At 39.2% G+C, this 22,933-nt stretch overlaps 1 protein-coding gene across 1 annotated transcript; it reads right to left on the minus strand.

Annotated features, from left to right (window-relative positions):
* Positions 1 to 1,618: 1,618 nt before the first annotated feature.
* LOC128231001 (mucin-2-like) lies at positions 1,619 to 22,713 on the minus strand. Its single transcript, XM_052943425.1, has 9 exons — positions 22,626 to 22,713; positions 21,331 to 21,858; positions 6,151 to 6,315; positions 5,865 to 5,989; positions 4,958 to 5,126; positions 2,917 to 4,574; positions 2,453 to 2,604; positions 2,086 to 2,237; positions 1,619 to 1,644 (listed from the first exon to the last, which is right to left on the minus strand). The coding sequence occupies exons 1-9, from the start codon at positions 22,711 to 22,713 to the stop codon at positions 1,619 to 1,621; spliced, it is 3,063 nt and encodes a 1,020-aa protein (XP_052799385.1).
* Positions 22,714 to 22,933: the final 220 nt, after the last annotated feature.

The following is a 22,933-nucleotide window of genomic DNA, read 5'->3' on the forward strand; positions in this document are numbered from 1 at the left end:
ACGTTTTCACATTGTGTTAAAACAATCATGTAACTCATTAATTGGAACTATTGTGACCGTATAACTCTGATCAGATGTCGGCCTGAAAACTCGATTTTTGAGTCTGAACATTTTAATGGCACCGATGTAACCGCTTGTTTCCACCGATGTAACCGCTTGTTTCCACCGATGTAACCGCGTAACCTAATATTTGAGATAAAAAAACACACAACAACAACACTTTTTGCTGCTGATAAACACTGCATGCATAATTATGCTGTAACTCATTATTACGTTGGGTACTTTTGCTTGAAATCCGTGTACCCATAATGTGGGAAGGATCACAAAATCCGAAGCTCTCATTTTATGGGACGATTTTGGGCGCTAACTGGTATTCTGAATACAGTTAACGGATTGGTGTTGGCGGTGTTGTATTTTGTCCAAAGTTTACATAATGGTGGGCATGGTTATGCATTCTTTTTAATGTGTTCATATTGGTGGTCATGTTGTTGTATTATGTCTAACTTTGACGGATTGGCGTTCGTGGTGTTGCATTTGATCTACAGTTGAGTGTTGCCCATGGTGTTGCATTCTATCTACAGTTGAGTGGTGGTCATGGTGCTGCATTCTATCTACAGTTGATTGGTGGTCCTGGAGTTATACTCTATCTACAGCTGATTGGTGGTCATGGTGTTGTATTCTATCTACAGTTGAGTGATAGTCATGGTGTTGCATTCTATCTACAGTTGAGTTTTTGTCATAGTGCTGCATTCTATATACAGTTAAAATGGTGGTGGTGGTGCTGCTGCATTCTATCTACAGTTGATTGGTGGTCTTGGAGTTATATTCTATCTACAGTTGAGTGGTGGTCTTGGAGTTATATTCTATCTACAGTTGAGTGGTGGTCATAGTGCTGCATTCTATCTACAGTTGAGTGATGGTCATAGTGCTGCATTCTATCTACAGTTGAGTGGTGGTCATGGTGCTGCATTATTTTTACAGTTAAGTGGTGGTCATGGTGCTGCATTCTATCTACAGTTGATTGGTAGTCATGGTGTTGCATTCTATCTAAAGTTGATTGGTGGTCAGGGTTTAGTTTTCGGTCTACAGTTGATTGGCGTTCATAGTGCTGCGTTCTACCTACAGTTGATTGGTGGTCATGGTTTTGTTTTCTGTCTAAAGTCGATTGGTAGTCATGGTTTTGTATTCTGTCTAAAATTGATTTTTGGTCATGGTGTTACATGACAGTTTTTAGATTGTAGGTCATGTTGTTGTATTCTGTTATCAGTTTACGGATATTTGTTCGTGTTGTTTCATTCTGTTAAGGGATTGGTGGTCCTAATGTATTATTCTATGTCATTATAAAGGACATGATAATAGCTGAACCAAAAGCCTCAATCATTTTTGTCATCAATAAACAGGGAAGATCACAAAAAACAACAACATTATGACGGTAAATGTACCGGGCTCCGCGATGACCAATCTCATTAAAATCACTCTTAATACTCAATTCAAGACGTTACACTATTACACAGGGTATTGAAATGATTTGAACATCACGATATGTTTTAAATGGGATTGCGCGACGACGTACAGTCTGTACGGTCGCATATGTTCCGACAGGTTTCCATCTGAAGTCTCATACAAACCGCAGCCCAGTCAGTTCTGTGAAGTATAATTATATGTTTGTAAAGCATGCTTATCCAACCTGAATGAAGGCTTTAAAAAGAAATAACTCTATAAAAGCATAAATTTTGAAAACATTTTTTCAACACGAAACCAATTGCTCTTTTGTAAACGCCAACTAGGTTTGCCTCGTGGCAACAAACCGTTTAGCGCAAAGAAGGCAAGATATTAATTTTTCTTAAATAATTAATATAGCTTGTGTGTAGATAATAAGACGTGTATGTGTAAAGTTTAATTTTTCTAATAAGCGGGCACTTACCAACGGGTGTTAGACTGTGATCATCTGAAAATTAAAATGCAAACGAAGTAAAAAAAATAGCTAAGAAAGTGTCGTTATACATGATTGGATATATATAAGCCACATAAGTCAATACTAATTACAAGGAGCAGTTCCTCTAAAACACGACCGCGGCCACGTACCTGGATGTGTCATGGCCGTGCATGTCCTTGAACTCGGCGCCAGCTGCGCGCTGCCTCCGCGTGAGAAGATGCTAAGCCGCCTTCCGGTGGGCGGCCTTGGCGCCTCCTCCTGAACACCGTCAATATCCCCCTCCTCGTCCTCGCTGTCCCGTCTTCAGACAAGAAAGTTAATAATGAGTGTAATATAACCAACAATTAACAACCAGCATTCGCACATGCACAACACTGTTATCCATCATATGGTAGTTATATTATGAAACCGTCTTAGATATAAGTACACATTGGAGTATTAAACACAGAGGGGGGATATTTTCAGTTAGATTTTTTATCAAGCTAAATGAAATCGCAAAGAAAAATCACAAGATACCTTCGTCTTGCAGCAGCCACCTTCTTCAACCCGTGCGCTCCAAGCCTCCTGGCAAGACAGAGAGCGAGCCCCGCCCCGCCCAACACTACAGGTATCCCAGCTAGCCCCGCAATAACCCATGGACTGTCAAAGAACCCTGAGGACTCCTCCTCCTTCACGTTTAGAACGTCTGGTTCTTCATCAAATTGTGCAACAGCCATTAATGTTGTGGAAGTAATAAGCGCAGAAGGATTGGTTTGTGAAAAATTAGAAGTTGGCGTTGTAGATGTAGTTGGTATTGTGGTATTTGTTGTGGTTGTAGTTGGCGTTGTGGTTGTAGTTGGCGTTGTGGTTGTAGTTGGTGTTGTGGTTGTAGTTGGTGTTGTAGTTGTAGTTGGCGTTGTTGTTGGTGTTGTGGTTGTAGTTGCAGTTGTGGTTGTAGTTGGCGTTGTGGTTGTAGTTGGTGTTGTGGTTGTAGTTGGCGCTGTGGTTGTAGTTGGTGTTGTGGTTGTAGTTGGCGCTGTGGTTGTAGTTGGCGTTGTAGCTGGCGTTGTGGTTGTAGTTGGTGTTGTGGTTGTAGTTGGCGTTGTAGTTGCAGTTGGCGCTGTGGTTGTAGTTGGCGTTGTTGTTGGTGTTGTGGTTGTAGTTGCAGTTGTGGCTGTAGTTGGCGTTGTGGTTGTAGTTGGCGTTGTGGTTGTTGTTGACGTTGTGGTTATAGATGCAGTTGTGGTTGTAGTTGGCGTTGTGGTTGTTGTTGACGTTGTGGTTATAGATGCAGTTGTGGTTGTAGTTGGTGTTGTTGTTGTAGTTGGCGTTGGCGTTGGTGTTGTGGTTGTGGTTGTAGATGCAGTTGTGGTTGTAGTTGGCGTTGTGGTTGTAGTTGGCGTTGTGGTTGTAGTTGGCGTTGAAAGTGAAGTTGTTGTTGTTGTTGTTATAGTCGTTGGTGGCGTTGTAGTTGGCGTTGTGGTTGTAGTTGGCGTTGTAGTTGGCGTTGTGGTTGTAGTTGGCGTTGGGGTTGTAGTTGGCGTTGTAGTTGTAGTTGGCGTTGTGGTTGTAGTTGGCTTTGTAGTTGTAGTTGGCTTTGTAGTTGTAGTTGGCGTTGTGGTTGTAGTTGGCGTTGTAGTTGTAGTTGGCGTTGTGGTTGAAGTTGGCTTTGTAGTTGTAGTTGGCGTTGTAGTTGTAGTTGGCGTTGTGGTTGTAGTTGGTGGTGTAGATGTAGTTGGTATTGTGGTAGTAGTTGTGGTTGTAGTTGGTGTTGTGGTTGTAGTTGGCGTTGTGGTTGTAGTTTGTGTTGTGGTTGCAGTTGTGGTTGTAGTTGGCGTTGTGGCTGTAGTTGGTGTTGTTGTTGTAGTTGGCGTTGGCGTTGGTGTTGTGGTTGTGGTTGTAGATGTAGTTGTGGTTGTAGTTGGCGTTGTGGTTGTAGTTGGCGTTGTGGTTGTAGTTGGCGTTGAAAGTGAAGTTGTTGTTGTTGTTATAGTCGTTGGTGGCGTTGTAGTTGGCGTTGTGGTTGTAGTTGGCGTTGTAGTTGGCGTTGTGGTTGTAGTTGGCGTTGGGGTTGTAGTTGGCGTTGTAGTTGTAGTTGGCGTTGTGGTTGTAGTTGGCGTTGTAGTTGTAGTTGGCTTTGTAGTTGTAGTTGGCGTTGTGGTTGTAGTTGGCGTTGTAGTTGTAGTTGGCGTTGTGGTTGAAGTTGGCTTTGTAGTTGTAGTTGGCGTTGTAGTTGTAGTTGGCGTTGTGGTTGTAGTTGGTGGTGTAGATGTAGTTGGTATTGTGGTAGTAGTTGTGGTTGTAGTTGGTGTTGTGGTTGTAGTTGGCGTTGTGGTTGTAGTTGGTGTTGTGGTTGCAGTTGTGGTTGTAGTTGGCGTTGTGGCTGTAGTTGGCGTTGTTGTTGTAATTGGCGTTGTGTTTGTAGTTGGCGTTGTTGTTGTTGTAGTTGTTGTTGTAGTTACAGTTGTGGTTGTAATTGGCGTTGTGGTTGTAGTTGGCGTTGTTGTTGTAATTGGCGTTGTGGTTGTAGTTGTAGTTGGCGTTGTAGTTGGTGTTGTGGTTGTAGTTGGTGTTGTGGTTGTTGTTGGTGTTGTGGTTGTAGTTGGCGTTGTGGTTGTAGTTGGCGTTGTGGTTGTAGTTGGCGTTGTAGTTGGCGTTGTAGTTAAAGTTGATGTTGTGGTTGTAGTTGTAGTTGGTGTTGTAGTTGTAGTTGGCGTTGTAGTTGTTGTTGGCATTGTTGTTAGAGAAGTTGTGGTTGTTGGCGTTGTCGTTGGTGGTGGGGTTGTTATTGAAACGCCAAGGTAAATTGTCCCTGTTGCGCCGCCGCAGTTCACGGATATTTCAAGGGAAGTTGGCTCATTAAGCAGTTTCACGTTAGCGACGATATTTGTTCCTGGATAAAACATCATTCTTGATTATAAAAAGGAGCCACTTCACTGGTTGAATTCCAAATGTTTCACGGTAAAAATAATCTCAACAAATAAATACCGTATTTATTCCAAACATAAAAACATTAACAACGCAGTGAAAGGTTCAATTTACCTTGTTGCATTCGGACATTAGCGCCCGTGTCGGGAACGACTGACGTCACCACGCAATCGACATCGTCACAGCCGTTAGACACGTCAATAACGTACAGCTCCTGCAGACCGTTACGTTCCGATGTGGTCAGCTTCCACGTTGTGGCTGGTACGTTGTGCATTATCGGGACCTTTAGTGATTATACTCACCACATGAATTAATATTAACATAATCCGAAAATCACTGATCAAGCAAAATTGAAAAATTGAAAAAACAAAACACCCCCCCCCCCATCTTTCATAGAAAGGACGGGTCACCAAGGGTAATATGAACTTAAGAAGGGAACAGACGTATATTTAGACTTATTCCATGTTTTAGTGGGTTCTTTTCTTTTCGTCCATATCGGAACGGTAATAAGCAGACAGAGCTTAACCGTTGAAAACTAGCGTGCGGATAAAATATTTGTATTGTAAAATTATGCAAAATATTTTGCTCAAAATATGCAAGCACGTATCTCAGAAGATTTTTCTAGAATGGCTGACGCGGGAGGCTAGCGATAGGCTGACACCCACCACGTGACCACTGGTCACGGCTTCGAACGCTGATAAGCCAAGCACACACCACGTGACCACTGGTCACGGTGTGGAACGCTGATAAGCCACGCTTTAGATGTAACCGGTTAAACCCGCACATTTAGCAAGGGGTGATTCAGTTCAACCCGCAGATCCATTTACATTTATGTCGGCATAAAATTATATTTACGTCAACCACTACCATCGTGATTGAAACCATACACATGTACTGAGGCGCTCGTGTATAAACTGTATAACTCGAGTTGTGGGTGCAGCATCTATTACATATGCGAAATGACTGCCCCCAGATTGCTTATAAGTTATGACCATAGCCCTATATCAAGACGGAGGCGTACCGTGTCAACGATGTTGACGGTGAGCGTGGCGGTGGCCGTCTGTGTTCCGTCCGTGGCCGTGAACGTCAACACCTCCGTTACGTCTCCGAGACTGGACTCCATACATGATCCGACTAACAGCAGACCTGATCATAGAGTTGTGCATTTGTCAGCCAGATGATAAAGGCGAGAACTTTCATTTTGCGCTGGCAGTGAGACTATTAATGCAACTTCTGTTTGGAAGTGTTTTAATGTTTAAATAGTGTCCATCATATCAAAATAACGAAAGAAAAAACACTTCCGTTACCGTCATTGGCGGAGTCTTGTGTGAAGTACTGTGACGTTGACGCTAACGTGACGGCATTAACGGCGTCATTGTTGGTGCGCACTGTAAAGACGGCGTCGTCCAGCCCCAAACTACTGCTGACACTAATCGTGCTCGGAAGATTCGTGAAAGAAACAGCAGACGACACTGCAACAAAGTCACACAGTGGAACTTGTGAATAAGAAATAGTTTCTGTTGTTGGTATTCATCACAGTAAATCACAGTACGCCATTACAAATATGTGTTTTATTTGTTCGACTTGGCCTCGTTTTTGCCAGTTGTCATTCAGAACCGATATGGTTGTTTAAGTGATTTAAATACTAAACAAACGTTTGATAACGCAGTGTGAAGATAAACAAGCCTGCTAAAATTTCACTAAAATTTATATTTTTGACGTGTACCATATGGTTCTTGGCCGAGGCTCCTTTTCAATTTTTCGACGAGTCATATGATCTTGAACCTTTTTATTTTTATCATTGAAGAGACTCCCATGAAATTGGTGAATCTTTTGACCGATACTGCGGGTGCTTATTTTATCCAGACACTTGTTTTGTGTTTTATTGTAAACTGAATAGCCTTTTTGTGACCTTTATCATCTTAATTAAATTGCGATTAGAATACCTGCTATGTTTTTATAGTGTATTAGTAATATTTATCATTTTTCCAAACTGCATGTTTAAAATTTGTTTGGTTTGTGGTCACCTGGCCGGACAAGTTGAATTAATTTATCTGATGTCACTTATGGAATTTCAACATAATTTAAGTCGTGATGGCGTCTACGGTGGATGTCAAGCCATAATGCAGCCAATAGGTTCGGGCAGACCTTTATAAACACAAATAAACAAACATACAGCAATGGAGTCAGTCCGCCTCGGTAGCTCAGTGATAGAGCGTTCGGTTCGGGTTCGGGGGTTCAAACCCCGGCCACGTCAAGCTGAAATACGTTGTAATATGGCACCAGCAGCTCCCTTGCCCAACTATCGCCATTAAAAGGGTAGAACTGGGGATAATGTTGTACTCAGTACTGGTTCAACCCAGGAAATTGTTATCCGTATATCGGTGCCTTACATTGAGAACGTTAAGGAACCAAGAGTTCTATTCGCACCCGGATCTCTTGTATCTTTATTTGTTTCTTCATGTCTTCTAATGACTAGATTCACTTCTTCCTCATATGACTTATGGCATTTACAAAGGTTTTATTCGTGAAGGCAGATCTTGGCAAAAAAAAAAGCAAGCAACGGAGTCACTCGTCAGTCTTCAGGCAGAGTAACGTTTTCAATCAGTGCACATGGTAGGGAACTATGCAGGTAATTTCAACAGTGCATAACATCTTAACTAAAATACTTTAACTACATGTATATCTACAAAAATATTACTAGCCTACTATAATAACTAAACATAATGGTATACAACATTAAGTTGTTCATACAATAACTAACTTCTGGTTCCATTGCTGCCTCTTAAAATTAGTCCAATTTCGCTTGCAACAGTTAAATAATTTATAGAATCCTGACAAATATTGAGTTTGAATTAAAACAAAATGAAAATTGCTTACAGTATCAATTACAAACGAGCGTCTTATAACGAGCTGTGTAAAGTTTGCTCAACTTACGCCATTCCACATTCAAATAACATCCTTTTTTATCATCTGTGCAACATTCACGACATTCATATCCTTCACGACATGCACAACATTCGCATCATTCATGACATTCGCATCATTCATATCTTTCCCGACATACACAACATTCGCATCATTCATGACATTCGCATCATTCATATCATTCACGACATACACAACATTCGCATCATTCATATCATTCGCATCATTCATATCATTCGCATCATTCATGACATTCGCATCATTCATGACATTCGCATCATTCATGACATTCGCATCATTCATATCTTTCACGACATTCACAACAATCGCATCATTTATGACATTCTTAACATTTGCATCATTCATATCATTCCCGACATACACAACATTCGCATCATTCATGACATTCGCATCATTCATATCATTTACGACATACACAACATTCGCATCATTCATGACATTCGCATCATTCATGACATTCGCATCATTCATATCGTTCACGACATACACAACATTCCTGACATTCGCATCATTCATGACATTCTCATCATTTATGACAATCGAATCATTTATGACATTCGTACAGTTCAGTTGATTCGCATCATTCACAACATTTGCAACATTAACAAGATTCGGAACATTCGCAACATTCACAGTATTCACGAAATAAGCGAAATGATAGTATTCAAAAACGAATGTCGTTAATGCATTAATATAAAATGAGACTTCATCAGGTATAGGCAATCAATATGGAGTTATTTCTTATTGATGAATTCGTTTATTTTTAACAAACAATATTATTATTGAATTCCCCTGTTCAGAATGAATGTGAGGAAAATGGTAATTTAGGTTCATGTCCAATGTCAAACAAATATCAAGTAAAGCAATTGAAACGAAAAATAATAATACTTGACACGGCAAAATGGTTCAAAAACAACAGCATAGTACCAACAAACGGACGAATGAATTCCGAACACGTAGAAATAAACTACTTTTTTATTTGGGTCATGTTAGCTGATACTGGAATCTATATGATTGAAACACTAAGTGGTCATGTTTTAAATAATTTATTTAATATATTCATATGATGTATATTTTAAGCATTAATCTTACCTGTGCCGATAAAAGACAAAAGTACCACAATTGCAAGATAGTTCACCCGCCTCGTGCTTAACATTATACTAGTATAAAAACTAATGTTGTAAATTAGCAGTTACTTAAACAATTCACGTCTTTAGATATAATATTTTGATTTATGCCCGATAGTTAATTGCACATCTATAACGATCAACTCTTTCGTAATGATATGAAAAGGCGTCTTTTTTATCGACACACTTATCAAGTAGAGGCCCGGCAACTCCTTAAACTAGTAAAGTGAAGTATTGCAGAAAGATAGACAGAATTAGAAAATGTTAAGAGAGAACAAAATACGTTTGACCATACAGTCGAAAAATATCGGGAGGTATTGCAGAAAGATGTTATAATTATATAGATAGTAGATGTTAGATAATGGTACGAGAAAACAAAACACTAAAATAAAAACGTTTGACCATACAGTTGGAAAAGGCGGTTTCAGTGTATATGTATATTATAATATATATTCTATAAAGTGTTATGCACAGCTGACAACGGTAGCAAACAACAAGAAAGGTGCTAGTAAAGTGTTCAGCTCTTCCATTTGAACATATTTCGTTGCTACGGCCACAAGATAAATTACATTGCCGAAATTTTATCACAACCCTAAATGTACACAAACTTTTGACCTAGGTCCAGTATCAAAATTGCAAAAGCAAAAATTTCATAGTTTTCCCACAAACCAGTCACAAATACTCCACAAATTATTTGCTCGACATAGCTGACGAGCCAACGCCAGCAATTGTGGGATGATACTAATACTCTGCAATATCACATTTTACAGCATACGGTGTACATGTTATGAACTGGCATTAGCTCAAATAGTAAGCGCTGTTTTTGACCATTTTAAACAGACAAGATAATTCCCCTACCAAGTATCAGGTTAAACTGGTAATGTTGAAGGCCTCCAATCTGAATGTAACGAGAGACTAGAGGTTTTAAGCAAGACTTACTAAAAGCTAGTAATTAAGACTTCATGTTCTGGAAGTGAGAAAAGCTAATGCCCTACTCGGCAGATCTATCAGCGCCATGGAAGTGGGGCAAAAGAAAATACCAGCAATAATAAGCCTGACACTGGTAGAAGGCATCGGGGAGGAATACACTGAACCGGTACCAAAACGGAATTGTAATCTTCTGATACGGAAGGTTGGTAAGGTCATCTGAATACACAAAGTAAGCGATGTCGAAAGACCATGACGATTGCCCATCACTTGAAGCAATAATAGTCATTGGAAGTAAAATATCAATGTGTATTAAAAGAGGACAGCAATAATCGGATCTTTCTGAACCTCTCATTTCTGTCCAATTCAGCGTTTGGACTTAATTTGTAGTCCTCTGTACAGCTCCTCTTGATCTTTTAGTTTTCTATGAAACACCTTTTTAACAATGCACTTTAATAACTCTAAACGGTGTTAAGAGACATAACACTTTAAGTTACAATGGATCTTTTTAAAATGATCTTCAATAGCGATGTTTACTCAACAACGAAATGATGCCACTTTATACTTTATCTGAATACTCATCAAAAAAGTCAAACAATAAAGTAGGTGAGCGCAATCATGACGTAATGACATTCAGGGCTCTTGTTGTTACAATGTTTTAGATTTTGAAGAAATTGTTCTGTAATCAAGTAAGAAACTAATAACCTTTTCTTCATGTTGGTTGACGACAAAATATCAGATTTACTATGATACACCGTTCACAATTTACCATGGAACTGCTGGTACAATATCAGCAAAGCCTTTCAGATTTACTATAGTACTGGATATGGTATAAGACAGCATACTATTACACAAACAGTTCAAAATTTAATAAAGTAATTATTAATTAATGAAGAAAACATCACAACATAAGACGAACCGTTCAAGATTAATATGGTACTCATATTAGAAGAAAACACGATATAAGACAAACCATTCAATATTTAATATGGTACTCATATTAGAAGAAAACGCAATATCAGACAAACCATTCAATACTTAATATGGTACTCATATTAGAAGAAAACACGATATAAGACAAACCATTCAATATTTACTATGGTACTTATGCACGAAGAAAACGCAATATCAGACAAACCAATCAATATTTACTATGGTACTTATGCACGAAGAAAACGCAATATCAGACAAACCAATCAATATTTAATATGGTACTCATATTAGAAGAAAACACGATATAAGACAAACCATTCAATATTTACTATGGTACTTATGCACGAAGAAAACGCAATATCAGACAAACCAATCAATATTTAATATGGTACTCATATTAGAAGAAAACACAATATCAGACAAACCATTCAATATTTACTATGGTACTTATGCACGAAGAAAACGCAATATCAGACAAACCAATCAATATTTAATATGGTACTCATATTAGAAGAAAACGCAATATCAGACAAACCATTCAATATTTACTATGGTACTTATGCACGAAGAAAACGCAATATCAGACAAACCATTCAATATTTAATATGGTACTCATATTAGAAGAAAACACGATATAAGACAAACCATTCAATATTTAATATGGTACTCATATTAGAAGAAAACGCAATATCAGACAAACCATTCAATACTTAATATGGTACTCATATTAGAAGAAAACACGATATAAGACAAACCATTCAATATTTACTATGGTACTTATGCACGAAGAAAACGCAATATCAGACAAACCAATCAATATTTAATATGGTACTCATATTAGAAGAAAACACGATATAAGACAAACCATTCAAGATTAACTATGGTACTAATGGACGAAGAAAACACAATATCAGACAAACCAATCAAGATTAACTATGGTACTAATAGACGAAGAAAACACAATATCAGACAAACCTATCAAGATTAACTATGGTACTAATGGACGAAGAAAACACAATATCAGACAAACCAATCAAGATTAACTATGGTACTAATAGACGAAGAAAACACAATATCAGACAAACCTATCAAGATTAACTATGGTACTAATGGACGAAGAAAACACAATATCAGACAAACCAATCAAGATTAACTATGGTACTAATAGACGAAGAAAACACAATATCAGACAAACCTATCAAGATTTACTATGGTACTAATGGACGAAGAAAACGCAATATCAGACAAACCAAACAATATTTACTATGGTACTTATGCACGAAGAAAACACAATATCAGACAAACCAATCAAGATTTACTATGGTACTAATAGACGAAGAAAACACAATATCAGACAAACCTATCAAGATTTACTATGGTACTAATGGACGAAGAAAACGCAATATCAGACAAACCAAACAATATTTACTATGGTACTTATGCACGAAGAAAACACAATATCAGACAAACCAATCAAGATTTACTATGGTACTAATGGACGAAGAAAACGCAATATCAGACAAACCTATCAATATTTACTATGGTACTTATGCACGAAGAAAACACAATATCAGACAAACCAATCAATATTTACTATGGTACTTATGCACGAAGAAAACGCAATATCAGACAAACCAATCAATATTTACTATAGTACTTATGCACGAAGAAAACGCAATATCAGACAAACCTATCAATATTTACTATAGTACTTATGCACGAAGAAAACGCAATATCAGACAAACCTATCAATATTTACTATGGTACTTATGCACGAAGAAAACGCAATATCAGACAAACCAATCAATATTTACTATGGTACTTATGCACGAAGAAAACGCAATATCAGACAAACCAATCAATATTTAATATGGTACTAATGGACGAAGAAAACGCAATATCAGACAAACCAATCAAGATTTACTATGGTTATCACAGTAGAAGAATACACAATATCAGACAATACATTTAAGGTTTGCTATGGTACTCATGGACGAAGAAAACACAATATCAGACAAACCATTCAAGATTTACTATGGTACTAATGGACGAAGAAAACACAATATCAGACAAACCATTCAAGGTGTATTGTGGTACTTATGGCGGATTATCAATGGTAATGCTTGTAAGGTGCCAACCGTTTTTTCAAATTATAGACCCGAGAGAAAAAGCAATGGTCCTATAACAGATACTTTTGTTTACTATTTAACCGTTCATTTATAGAATTGGCGTATGTCTATATTTTAATCAAATACAATTCACGTGTGTCTAAATAAACTTTAAATAATTTAAATTTATTATATTCTTCTCGAATATTAAGGCATGTATCAGATAAATGAACACATCTAAAATGCAGATCGTATTTCAGTTAAACGAATTCATTACTTGTTGTACATTATGACATCTTAATGCTGTCATTAAGATATTACCGACCTCACTTTAGATATTGACACAATTGTTGACTACAAATTAACTCCTCCTTTTACACCGTAAAAACGTTTTGAATGGGTGCACCAAAACTCGTACATTGGGCCGAATTCTCGATGTAGTATTAAAGAATCGCTTTTTAAATCCTTAGATTTTTTGGGGCGAGTAATTAACTTTTTGTGTATTTCTTACTGGCTGAGAAGAAAGCATTCTCCAGCAAACGTTATTACTGAATAATGGATTGAAATACAATCAAGGATTCGGGAGCCCTTCAATGACAGTGCTCTTTACAAGGTTTCCTAAGGCAGATGTCTGCCAAAATATTGGAGTAAAACCATGGGTGTAACGATAGGTCAGGAATGGTACAATGATTTCTTCTAATAATTATAAACATAATAAGTGGTATTCAACGCATAACAAAATTCCTTCCACGTTTTATACTTGCGTAAATCATTAGATGTTCATTAAAAGAAACGATATCAAAGGCTTTTTTAAGTCTATGAAAATTTTATTTTGGTACTTAATTAAAATATAATTTACGAACACATACAGTATACAATTTAAACTTGTGCATGTATGTTGAGTCCATGAACGTATGTATCCATACGTTTTATTCGAATGGCTATTATGGAAATGGAACCATTATTTCAATCTAAAGATTAGTTTGTTGGCTACCGTATATGTTCTTGTATTTCCATTTGAACTACGACATACACCGTATAACTATATGCTTTAGATACAAAGCTATTTAAGCTACGAACTCCGGGCGAGTAGGTTTTTGGTCGAAATTTTGCAAAATCACACAGAGTCCGCACAGACACCGTTGACTCTTGTGGGCATTGTACGAATTTTTTGAACTCGCAAATAGGACTCGGGCCTCCAAGCCGAGCTCCCGAGTTCTCATCGAGCTCGTAGAAATTTTTGTAGTCGGGAGCAGCCCGCAAGGGTCCCAGTAGCGCTCGTTCGAGCTCGGTAGAGCTCGTTTGGGAATCGCACGATGTCCTTGCAGATTTAGAACACCAGTTTGCTTGCCGGTGTTCTTACGAGTATTGCAGGGGAGCTGCACAGTCAACGCACGATGTTCGTAAAATTCTTCGGGCACCGGGCGGGGAACTTGCGTTGTCCACAAGGGGCACACATGCGTAACGTCCGCCGCAAGGATTCCGTACGATATTTTTGACAGCATCTGCTGTTTTCTCTGATCCGTGTCGACCAATTATATGCCTACTTTTAAATCAGATCCATGTTTTTTCTTGGGAGCCTTCCTTTTCCCTTTTCTATTAGTACCACACTGTCCTTTTGGAGGCATCTTGATTTATTTTTTTCTTAATTTATTTGAACTAAGTATTTCCACTTCAAATGACTGGCTAGAAATGAGAAACCTCCAGATATCACCGAACTGGTCTATTTTTGATGCACGGACACCGTGCGGACACCTTACGGGCATCCTACAAAGTATGTTCGAGCTCCTTGTGAACTCCGCACGACTTGTCTGCGATGACTATATGGATATCCTCCAAGAGGTCGTACGGGGTCCGTATGCATGTGACCAGAAGCTATGAATGCAAAGAAACCGTACGGATTTTAAATATTGGTTGAATAGTACGAGTTCATTTATCATTCGGTCTTCGTACGAACATGTGACCTAGGTATTAATCTGTTATGACAAGTATACGTGCCAACCTTGGGCTGGTTATGCATAGTATTTTTGCTTCTGTTGATGTAAATTGTCAGACCTAATGTATGACATCACCAGGCGTACGCAGCATCCTCCTTACTTGCAGAGTGGTGGGACAATGGGACAATGCCTAAACCAGTTGTTCGGTGTTTGCCGCCAACGTTTGCGTTTTGGTTCCCCGCATGCACTGTATGCGCTACAATGCAGCAGGGATACAAAGCAAATTGCGTACATATGCTAATGTCAGCCCTAGCTGATCTCAGGGTTACGTGTTTTGCATTGGTTGGAAGCCTCAAGGATCGAATAAAAACATACTCGAATATAATAAGTTACCGCTGTGATCAGTCGCGATAGTATTCTCGTTTAATACGTTTTCGATTTAAGATGCATGACGATAATGTGAACATAAAATAATGGATTGAAGTCTTGCACTATACCAAGAATACGTATGAATAATCGATTACATTTGCTTAAAAATGCACAATTAATCCCAAATAAGATTAAACACATTTTATACAATTGTTTTAATATACCAAAAAGGATGAACAAATGCCGAAAACGATGATGCTGATGAAGGATACCGAGTTTAATTTGGAAGAAAGGTGGTATTTCAACCTTATGAGACGATAGTAGATCACTGTAAATCTTTTAGCAATCATTTAATATTTTGGGGTATTCAGCTATTATATACAAGGTTACAATTTTGTTATCATTAATTAATATTTTCAATAAATGCATTATTTAGGAAGAAGTTATTTAGGTTTATCACTCAAATTTAAGTTCGTTATACATGTGTATGTATTGATTTTAAATAAGAGGGCCACTTTAATTAAAGTGTCGTCAAGATTTCGTTCTAATGACCCGTTAATCATGTACTTTGCTCACACTACGAAAATGTTTTGTGACTATATTTACGTAATCATTATTCCATTTGTGATACAAATGATAAAAATTCCGACAATTTATGGAATAACAGGTTTATTGCTTAAAAATGGTATTATTTATTTGAATGAACTACCTGCAACATTTCTTTAAATGTTCTATCAATAACTACAACGTATTCAATAACATAACATTACAGCAGATATTATAAATGAATTGAGCATAATTTTCAATCATCGATTAATGTTTATTTTGCAGCCAAATTTTCAATTCCTTTTCCGTCAGTAAAGTATTTAGTGTTTTCACAAAAACCGTGTGACAAAATACAGTCTGACGAAAAGTATTGTTTAATTTAAATGGGCAAAAACTTGGTTGTATATAAAAATCAGAATAATAAACATAATTAATCACAAACAAATCTTTAATATGTCAATGCTATGAAACACTCGTACACACATGTAAATCAAAGCGAAACATTCATGTGGAAATCAGTCAACATTTTTTATCTTGAAAGCGCGTTGTAATCAAAGTACGATTTTGAAGTTTGAACTCAGACTGGATACTATCTGTTAACATGGACCAGATCAGAGACGTTTTTCTATAGAGGCTGGCATTTTCGGCCCTGACATGTTCTCTCAATGTTTCAGCATGCAACCAATACAGTTTTGTGTAACGTGCGAGGCCAAGGACGTAACGGATACCTTCAGAGAAAAGCACGCTCAACCCCGACTGGTCTTATATATATATATATATAATATTATCCAGCCACGTTACGGAGACCGGGTTTTGCTAATTTGCATATAACCAACCAAGTACACCAACGTATGAACGCACTTCCGCCTACAGCGGAACGTAACGCGTTGAACGCTCTTCCGCCTACAGCGGGACGTTAAGCTATGAACGCACTTCCGCCTACAGCGGAACGTTAAGCTATGAACGCACTTCAGCCTACAGCGGAACGTTACGCTATGAACGCACTTCCGCCTACAGCGGAACGTTACGCGTTGAACGCACTTCCGCCTACAGCGGAACGTTAAGCTTTGAACGCACTTCCGCCTACAGCGGAACGTAACGCTTCGAACGCACTTCTGCCTACAGCGGAACGTTAAGCTATGAACGCACTTTCGCCTACAGCGTAACGTTACGCCATAAACGCACTTCCGCCTACAGCGGAACGTTACGCCATGAACGCACTTCCGCCTACAGCGGAACGTTACGCATTGAACGCACTTCCGCCTACAGCGGAACGTTACGCCTTGAACGCACTTCCGCCTACAGCGGAACGTTAAGCTTTGAACGCACTTCCGCCTACAGCGGAACGTAACGCTATGAACGCACTTTCGCCTACAGCGGAACGTTACGCCATGAACGCACTTCCGCCTACAGCGGAACGTTACGCGTTGAACGCACTTCCGCCTACAGCGGAACGTTACGCTTTGAACCCACTTCCGCCTTCAGCGGAACGTAACGCTTTGAACGCACTTCCGCCTACAGCGGAACGTTACGCCATAAACGCGCTTTCGCCTACAGCGGAACGTTACGCCATGAACGCACTTCCGCCTACAGCGGAACGTTACGCTTCGAACGCACTTCCGCCTACAGCGGAACGTTACACTTGGTACTCCAGCGCATTTGCTGATGATGAGGGAGTTATCCATGATTGTAATTCGGTCATTAAAATCTTGACATTGTTTTTTTACATCTACGATATCTTACCTTGTTAACCGTCTACATATTATGTTCCAGAAAAGGAAATGGAAAGACATTCTGCATGATTCTGAAGAAATATTAAAAAAAGGCATCGGGAGCCTCGTATCCGGGCTGTCATCTGGAGCAGGCGCACAGACAACCAGCGAACCGTACCCACCGCATATTACGTTACTTCTGTGTGAATGTATCTCTATCTTGGTTTCAGTCTGGTAAATTAATACAGATGACCTAAAAGCACTATTCAAAGTGCAGGAAGTGTGAAATGCACCAATTTTAAACATATATTATATACTTACTTAATGATATTTTCAACCGCTGAAGACTTAACGGTATGATTTTTGTTAGCAGGGGTGGATCCAGGAATCGACGTTAGAGGGGGCGTGACTTAGGGATGTAACCTTTTTTACTTACACCCCTCCCTCAGAATCGAAATTTATTTAGTTTAAAGTGTTGTCATGAGGGTTTGGGGTGCTCCCCGAAGAAAGTTTGAACTATTTCTAATCCGAAATGGTGCATTTTGGGCGTATGTTATTACCTAAACTGAAATAATAAGTAAACTTGGATGATTTTAGCCCCCCCCCCCCTCTGGATCCACTGGTGATTATGTGAGCAGGGCTCCGTTAAGGTGTCCTGCAACGACAGCACTTGAGAGGACGAGTTTGCCGCCAACGATCAGACGTGCGTGTTTTCCCTGGTCACGAGCCCCACGATATCACCGTCAACCTCAACCTCACGTGCACTGCGCATATGCCCTTTCGTGCGGGTGACGTTACTAAGTGGTTCAAATAACGTCAAGTTATCTGTACGTCAACATTAAAACTTCATGGTAGTCTTGTTTCCTCTTCATCTACGGTGTCATCAACGCTAGTCTCTATTTCACGGACTTTCTCGCGTTATCCTCTTACAACCACTGAATCATCAACAAGCCAAATACGAAGCATTGGAATAACGAGTACATCAATCTATTCAATGCCGAAGGCTGTACCCACAAGTACATCAAGCTATTCAATGTCAAAGGCTGTAGCCACAAATACATCAAGCTATTCAATGCCAAAGGCTGTACCCACGAGTACATCAAGCTATTCAATGCCAAAGGTTGTACCCACGAGTGCATCAAGCTATTCAATACCAAAGGCTGTACCCACGAGTACATCAAGCTATTCAATGCCAAAGGTTGTAGCCACGAGTGCATCAAGCTATTCAATGCCAAAGGCTGTAACCACAAGTACATCAAGCTATTCAATGCCAAAGGCTGTAACCACAAGTACATCAAGCTATTCAATGCCAAAGGCTGTAGCCACAAGTACATCAAGCTATTCAATGCCAAAGGCTGTAACCACAAGAACATCAAGCTATTCAATGCCAAAGGCTGTACCAACAAGTACATCAAGCTATTCAATGCCAAAGGCATTAACCACAAGCGCATCAATTTTTTCAATGCCAAAGGCTGTACCCACGAGTACATCAAGCTATTCAATGCCAAAGCATTAACCACAAGCACATCAATCTATTCAATGCAAAAGGCTGTACCCACAAGTGCATCAAATTATTCAATGCCAAAGGCTGTAACCACAAGTGCATCAAATTATTCAATGCAAAAGGCTGTACCCACAAGTGCATCAAATTATTCAATGCCAAAGGCTGTACCCACGAGTACGTTAAGCTATAGAATGCCAAATGCTGTACCCACGAGTACATCAAGCTATAGAATGCCAAAGGCTGTCCCCATAAGTGCATCAAATTATTCAATGCCAAAGGCTGTACCCACGAGTACATCAAGCTATAGAATGCAAAAAGGCTGTACCCACAAGTGCATCAAATTATTCAATGCCTAAGACTGTACCGACGAGTACATCAAGCTATTCAATGCCAAAGGCTGTACCCACGAGTACATCAAGCTATAGAATGCCAAAGGCTGTCCCCACAAGTACATCAAGCTATTCAATGCCAAAGACTGTAACCACAAGTACATCAAGCTATTCAATGCCAAAGGCTGTAACCACAAGAACATCAAGCTATTCAATGCCAATGGCTGTACCAACGAGTACATCAAGCTATTCAATGTCAAAGGCATTAACCACGAGTACATCAAGCTATGCAATGCAAAAGGCTGTAACCACGAGTACATCAAGCTTTTTAATACCTAAGGCAGAAGCCACGAGTGCATCAAGCTATAGAATGCCAAAGGATGTAGCCACGAGTACATCAAGCTATCCAATACCAAAGGCTGTAGCCACGAGTACATCAAGCTTTGCAATGCAAAAGGCTGTAACCACGAGTACATCAAGCTTTTTAATACCAAAGGCTATAGCCACGAGTGCATCAAGCTATCCAATGCCAAAGGCTGTAGCCACGAGTACATCAAGCTATCCAATACCAAAGGCTGTAGCCACGAGTACACCAACCTATGCAATGCAAAAGGCTGTAACCACAAGTACATCAAGCTATTTAATACAAAAGGCTGTAACCACAAGTACATCAAGCTATCCAATGCCAAAGGCTGTAGCCACGAGTACATTAAGCTATTTAATACCAAAGGCTGTAACCACAAGTGTATCAAGCTATTCCAGCCAAAGACTGTACCCACGAGTACATCAAACTATTCAAAGTCAAATATTGTAACCATGAGTGCATCGATCCATTTAAAGTCACATGCTGTAACCAAGAGTACATGAAGCTATTCAATGGCGAATTATGTAACCACGAGTAGATCAAAATATACTTTAATGGTCAACTATGTAACTACAAGTTTATCAACATGTTTCAGGTTAAATGGTGTTAACTACTAAAGTTATTATATGGCAAATGGCGCAAGCACGAGTACATCGCCCACCCCTTATACTTCGTCGTTCCTCGCCTCCTATCCGCTGCCCCTGCTCGTGTGAAAAATATCCTGGCTCATACGCAACTTAACACTGGCACTCGCGGGAAGTTTTAAGTTGATTTTCTCTTAAAATCTTTCAGATGAAACGTGCAAGAGAAAACAAAACACTTCTAATGTGTGTGTCTGTGTGTGTGGGGGGGGGGGGGGGGGGGGGCAGCGCTGTTCTGTTTTTCAGTCCATGGAGCCAGCTTTACGACATTTATGACTCTGTTTTTTTAAGTTAAAAGTAAATAGGTGTTTGGGTGATGGACAACATCGATGACAATCGGACTATGACGACGTCAGAGCTCATGGCCAGTCACACACTATCAACTTGAACAGTACTGGTGAACTTTTAACATATATTCGAAATCACCGAGTTGGTGGTGAACTGCGTCATGAAGTGTGTACGGAGGTAGATATCTTCAATTGACTTCAATCTTTTCTTAAAATTCAATTAAAATGTTTCATATTGGACAATAGAGATTAACGGAGATACTATATTATAAAAGCAGGTTCACATAGTGTAAGCATTGTTAACAAATGTGAGTTAAGGCGATAGTAATTATTACATTTAATTCACCGAGTTCATTTGATATTTCTGACTTTGAGTAGTTAACGAAATTAGGAATGGTCCAAGACTATTTCGTTTGTTTTCGATATGAAACATTTTACACTGCACAAACAGTGGATAAAGTTGTCAAATACGATTTGAAAAAAAGAAAGACGAGAACATTTTAAGAATATTTATTATTTTAAAGAAATGAAGACAAGCATATATGCATAATATATAAAAGCTCTGTAAACAGTACGAATCTTGTAAAATAAAAGTGATAAGGCCACAAAATGCATTGTTTATCAATGTAGATATAGCAGTTGTGTAACGGAATCAATGCTTTCATGCGTGCTAATCGTTTATTTTATAAATTAGACTTTGATAGAAAGCTGCAGTTTTCGTCCCGGTAATTCACCAATGTTTGGAACGTTTAACCGCGCGCTACAGCGCCAGCCACCGCCCCAACGACAACCGCTCCTAAGAGAGTCTTAGTCAAATCTTTCGATTTTTTATACGGCTTCCGTTGCGTGGGATAGTAGCCGCGATTTGTGGGGTAGTGGACTGGGTGGGCAGGATAATGGCCAGGGTAGTTAGGAACTTGCTGCCGGGGGTAGTATCCTTGGCTGGCTCCCGTCCAGTATCCTGGGTGATAGTTCTGCTGACCGTAAGACTGAGGGTAATACTGTTGACCATACGACTGTGGATAAGACTGTTGCCCGGTCGTTTGTGGATAGTATTGCTGGCCGTACTGAGAATAGGCCTGCTGGCCATACTGTTGATAATAACCGTTGGTCGGTGTGTATCCGGCCGAATACTGTGGCTGTGCGTACTGCGAGGACTGTTGGCCTGTCCAGTACTGGGACTGCAGGGGCTGAACGGCCGGTTGGTAGACGGCTCCGCTCGCGTAGCCCCGCACACCTGTCCCTACAGGCGCGTACGCGTTAACTGGGTAATATCCGCCGCCTGTGTAATGCAATAAAACAAGATGCTATCATTTGTATTGTGTGACCAGTTTTACCTAGTATCAGATCCTCGTAAAGTGCATGAATTATGATGTATTTCTTTAACGAATAATAATTGCAGTATTTTCCGGATTAAAATGAAATAAAAGTGGTAGCCTTAAGTGTAGTGAGGCATTGACAACAGAATATGACAGTGCAACTAGTTATTATCACCGCCGATATGATTGTCTAAATCTTTCTCGTACATCAAGAGCGATGATGTTATGCGTAGATTTACCATTATCAAACCTCTGGTGAGTGACAATGGTCTGAACGGGTTAAGTCCTAGCGAATGTATGTAAAATTTCAATAGCGTTTTATGCACTTTATGTCAAATACTAGATATTTAATCGAAATGATGGAGAACTTCGTGGTTCGTAATGAACTAGACATGTTCAACAATAAGGTTCGCAAGTCACGTTTCTAATGCTGTTTACATATTAATTGAAACCATTTTGTTCATTTTTTTTCGGCTTAAAATAAAGCAAGTAATGAAATATCACAATGAATTGATGAATTAACAAACACGACACTCGTCAAATCTTCTGCACTCCCACCAGTAATCACTAATATTTAAAACGTTTAACGCAATTGCATAGCTGCTAAGAATTAGATAATTTCATGAGCGCCTTGGACTGTTACAATACTGTGCGGAGTCAATCCAAATTCGAAAAAAATACACATACATTAATCCAAGAAATCAGTGTGACCGTAAGAAATCAGCCTTACCGGTAGCAGGCACCTGACAGTGGATTGAGGGTAGGAGGCTGCCAATCAACAGCGACACGTGCAGCAGAACCTGTTTGGCGCTACGCATCGTCTAAAACAGAAGTACCTTGTAAAATCTGATGTTTGGAAATTAATTTTACTGAAACAATCTTAGAAAGCAACATACGCCAATAAAACTTGGAGCAAAAATCACGTTCCATATGAAATTCTTATAAAAGCAATTAGCAAAATAGAAAATTATAACAAAACATACCTATTAAAGTGTAGTTATCCCTCTTAAATGGTGGGTAAGGGGGCTGGTTGTGGTA

This window comes from Mya arenaria, chromosome 4, assembly GCF_026914265.1.
Source record: "Mya arenaria isolate MELC-2E11 chromosome 4, ASM2691426v1".
NCBI classification, from domain to species: Eukaryota; Metazoa; Mollusca; class Bivalvia; order Myida; family Myidae; genus Mya; species Mya arenaria.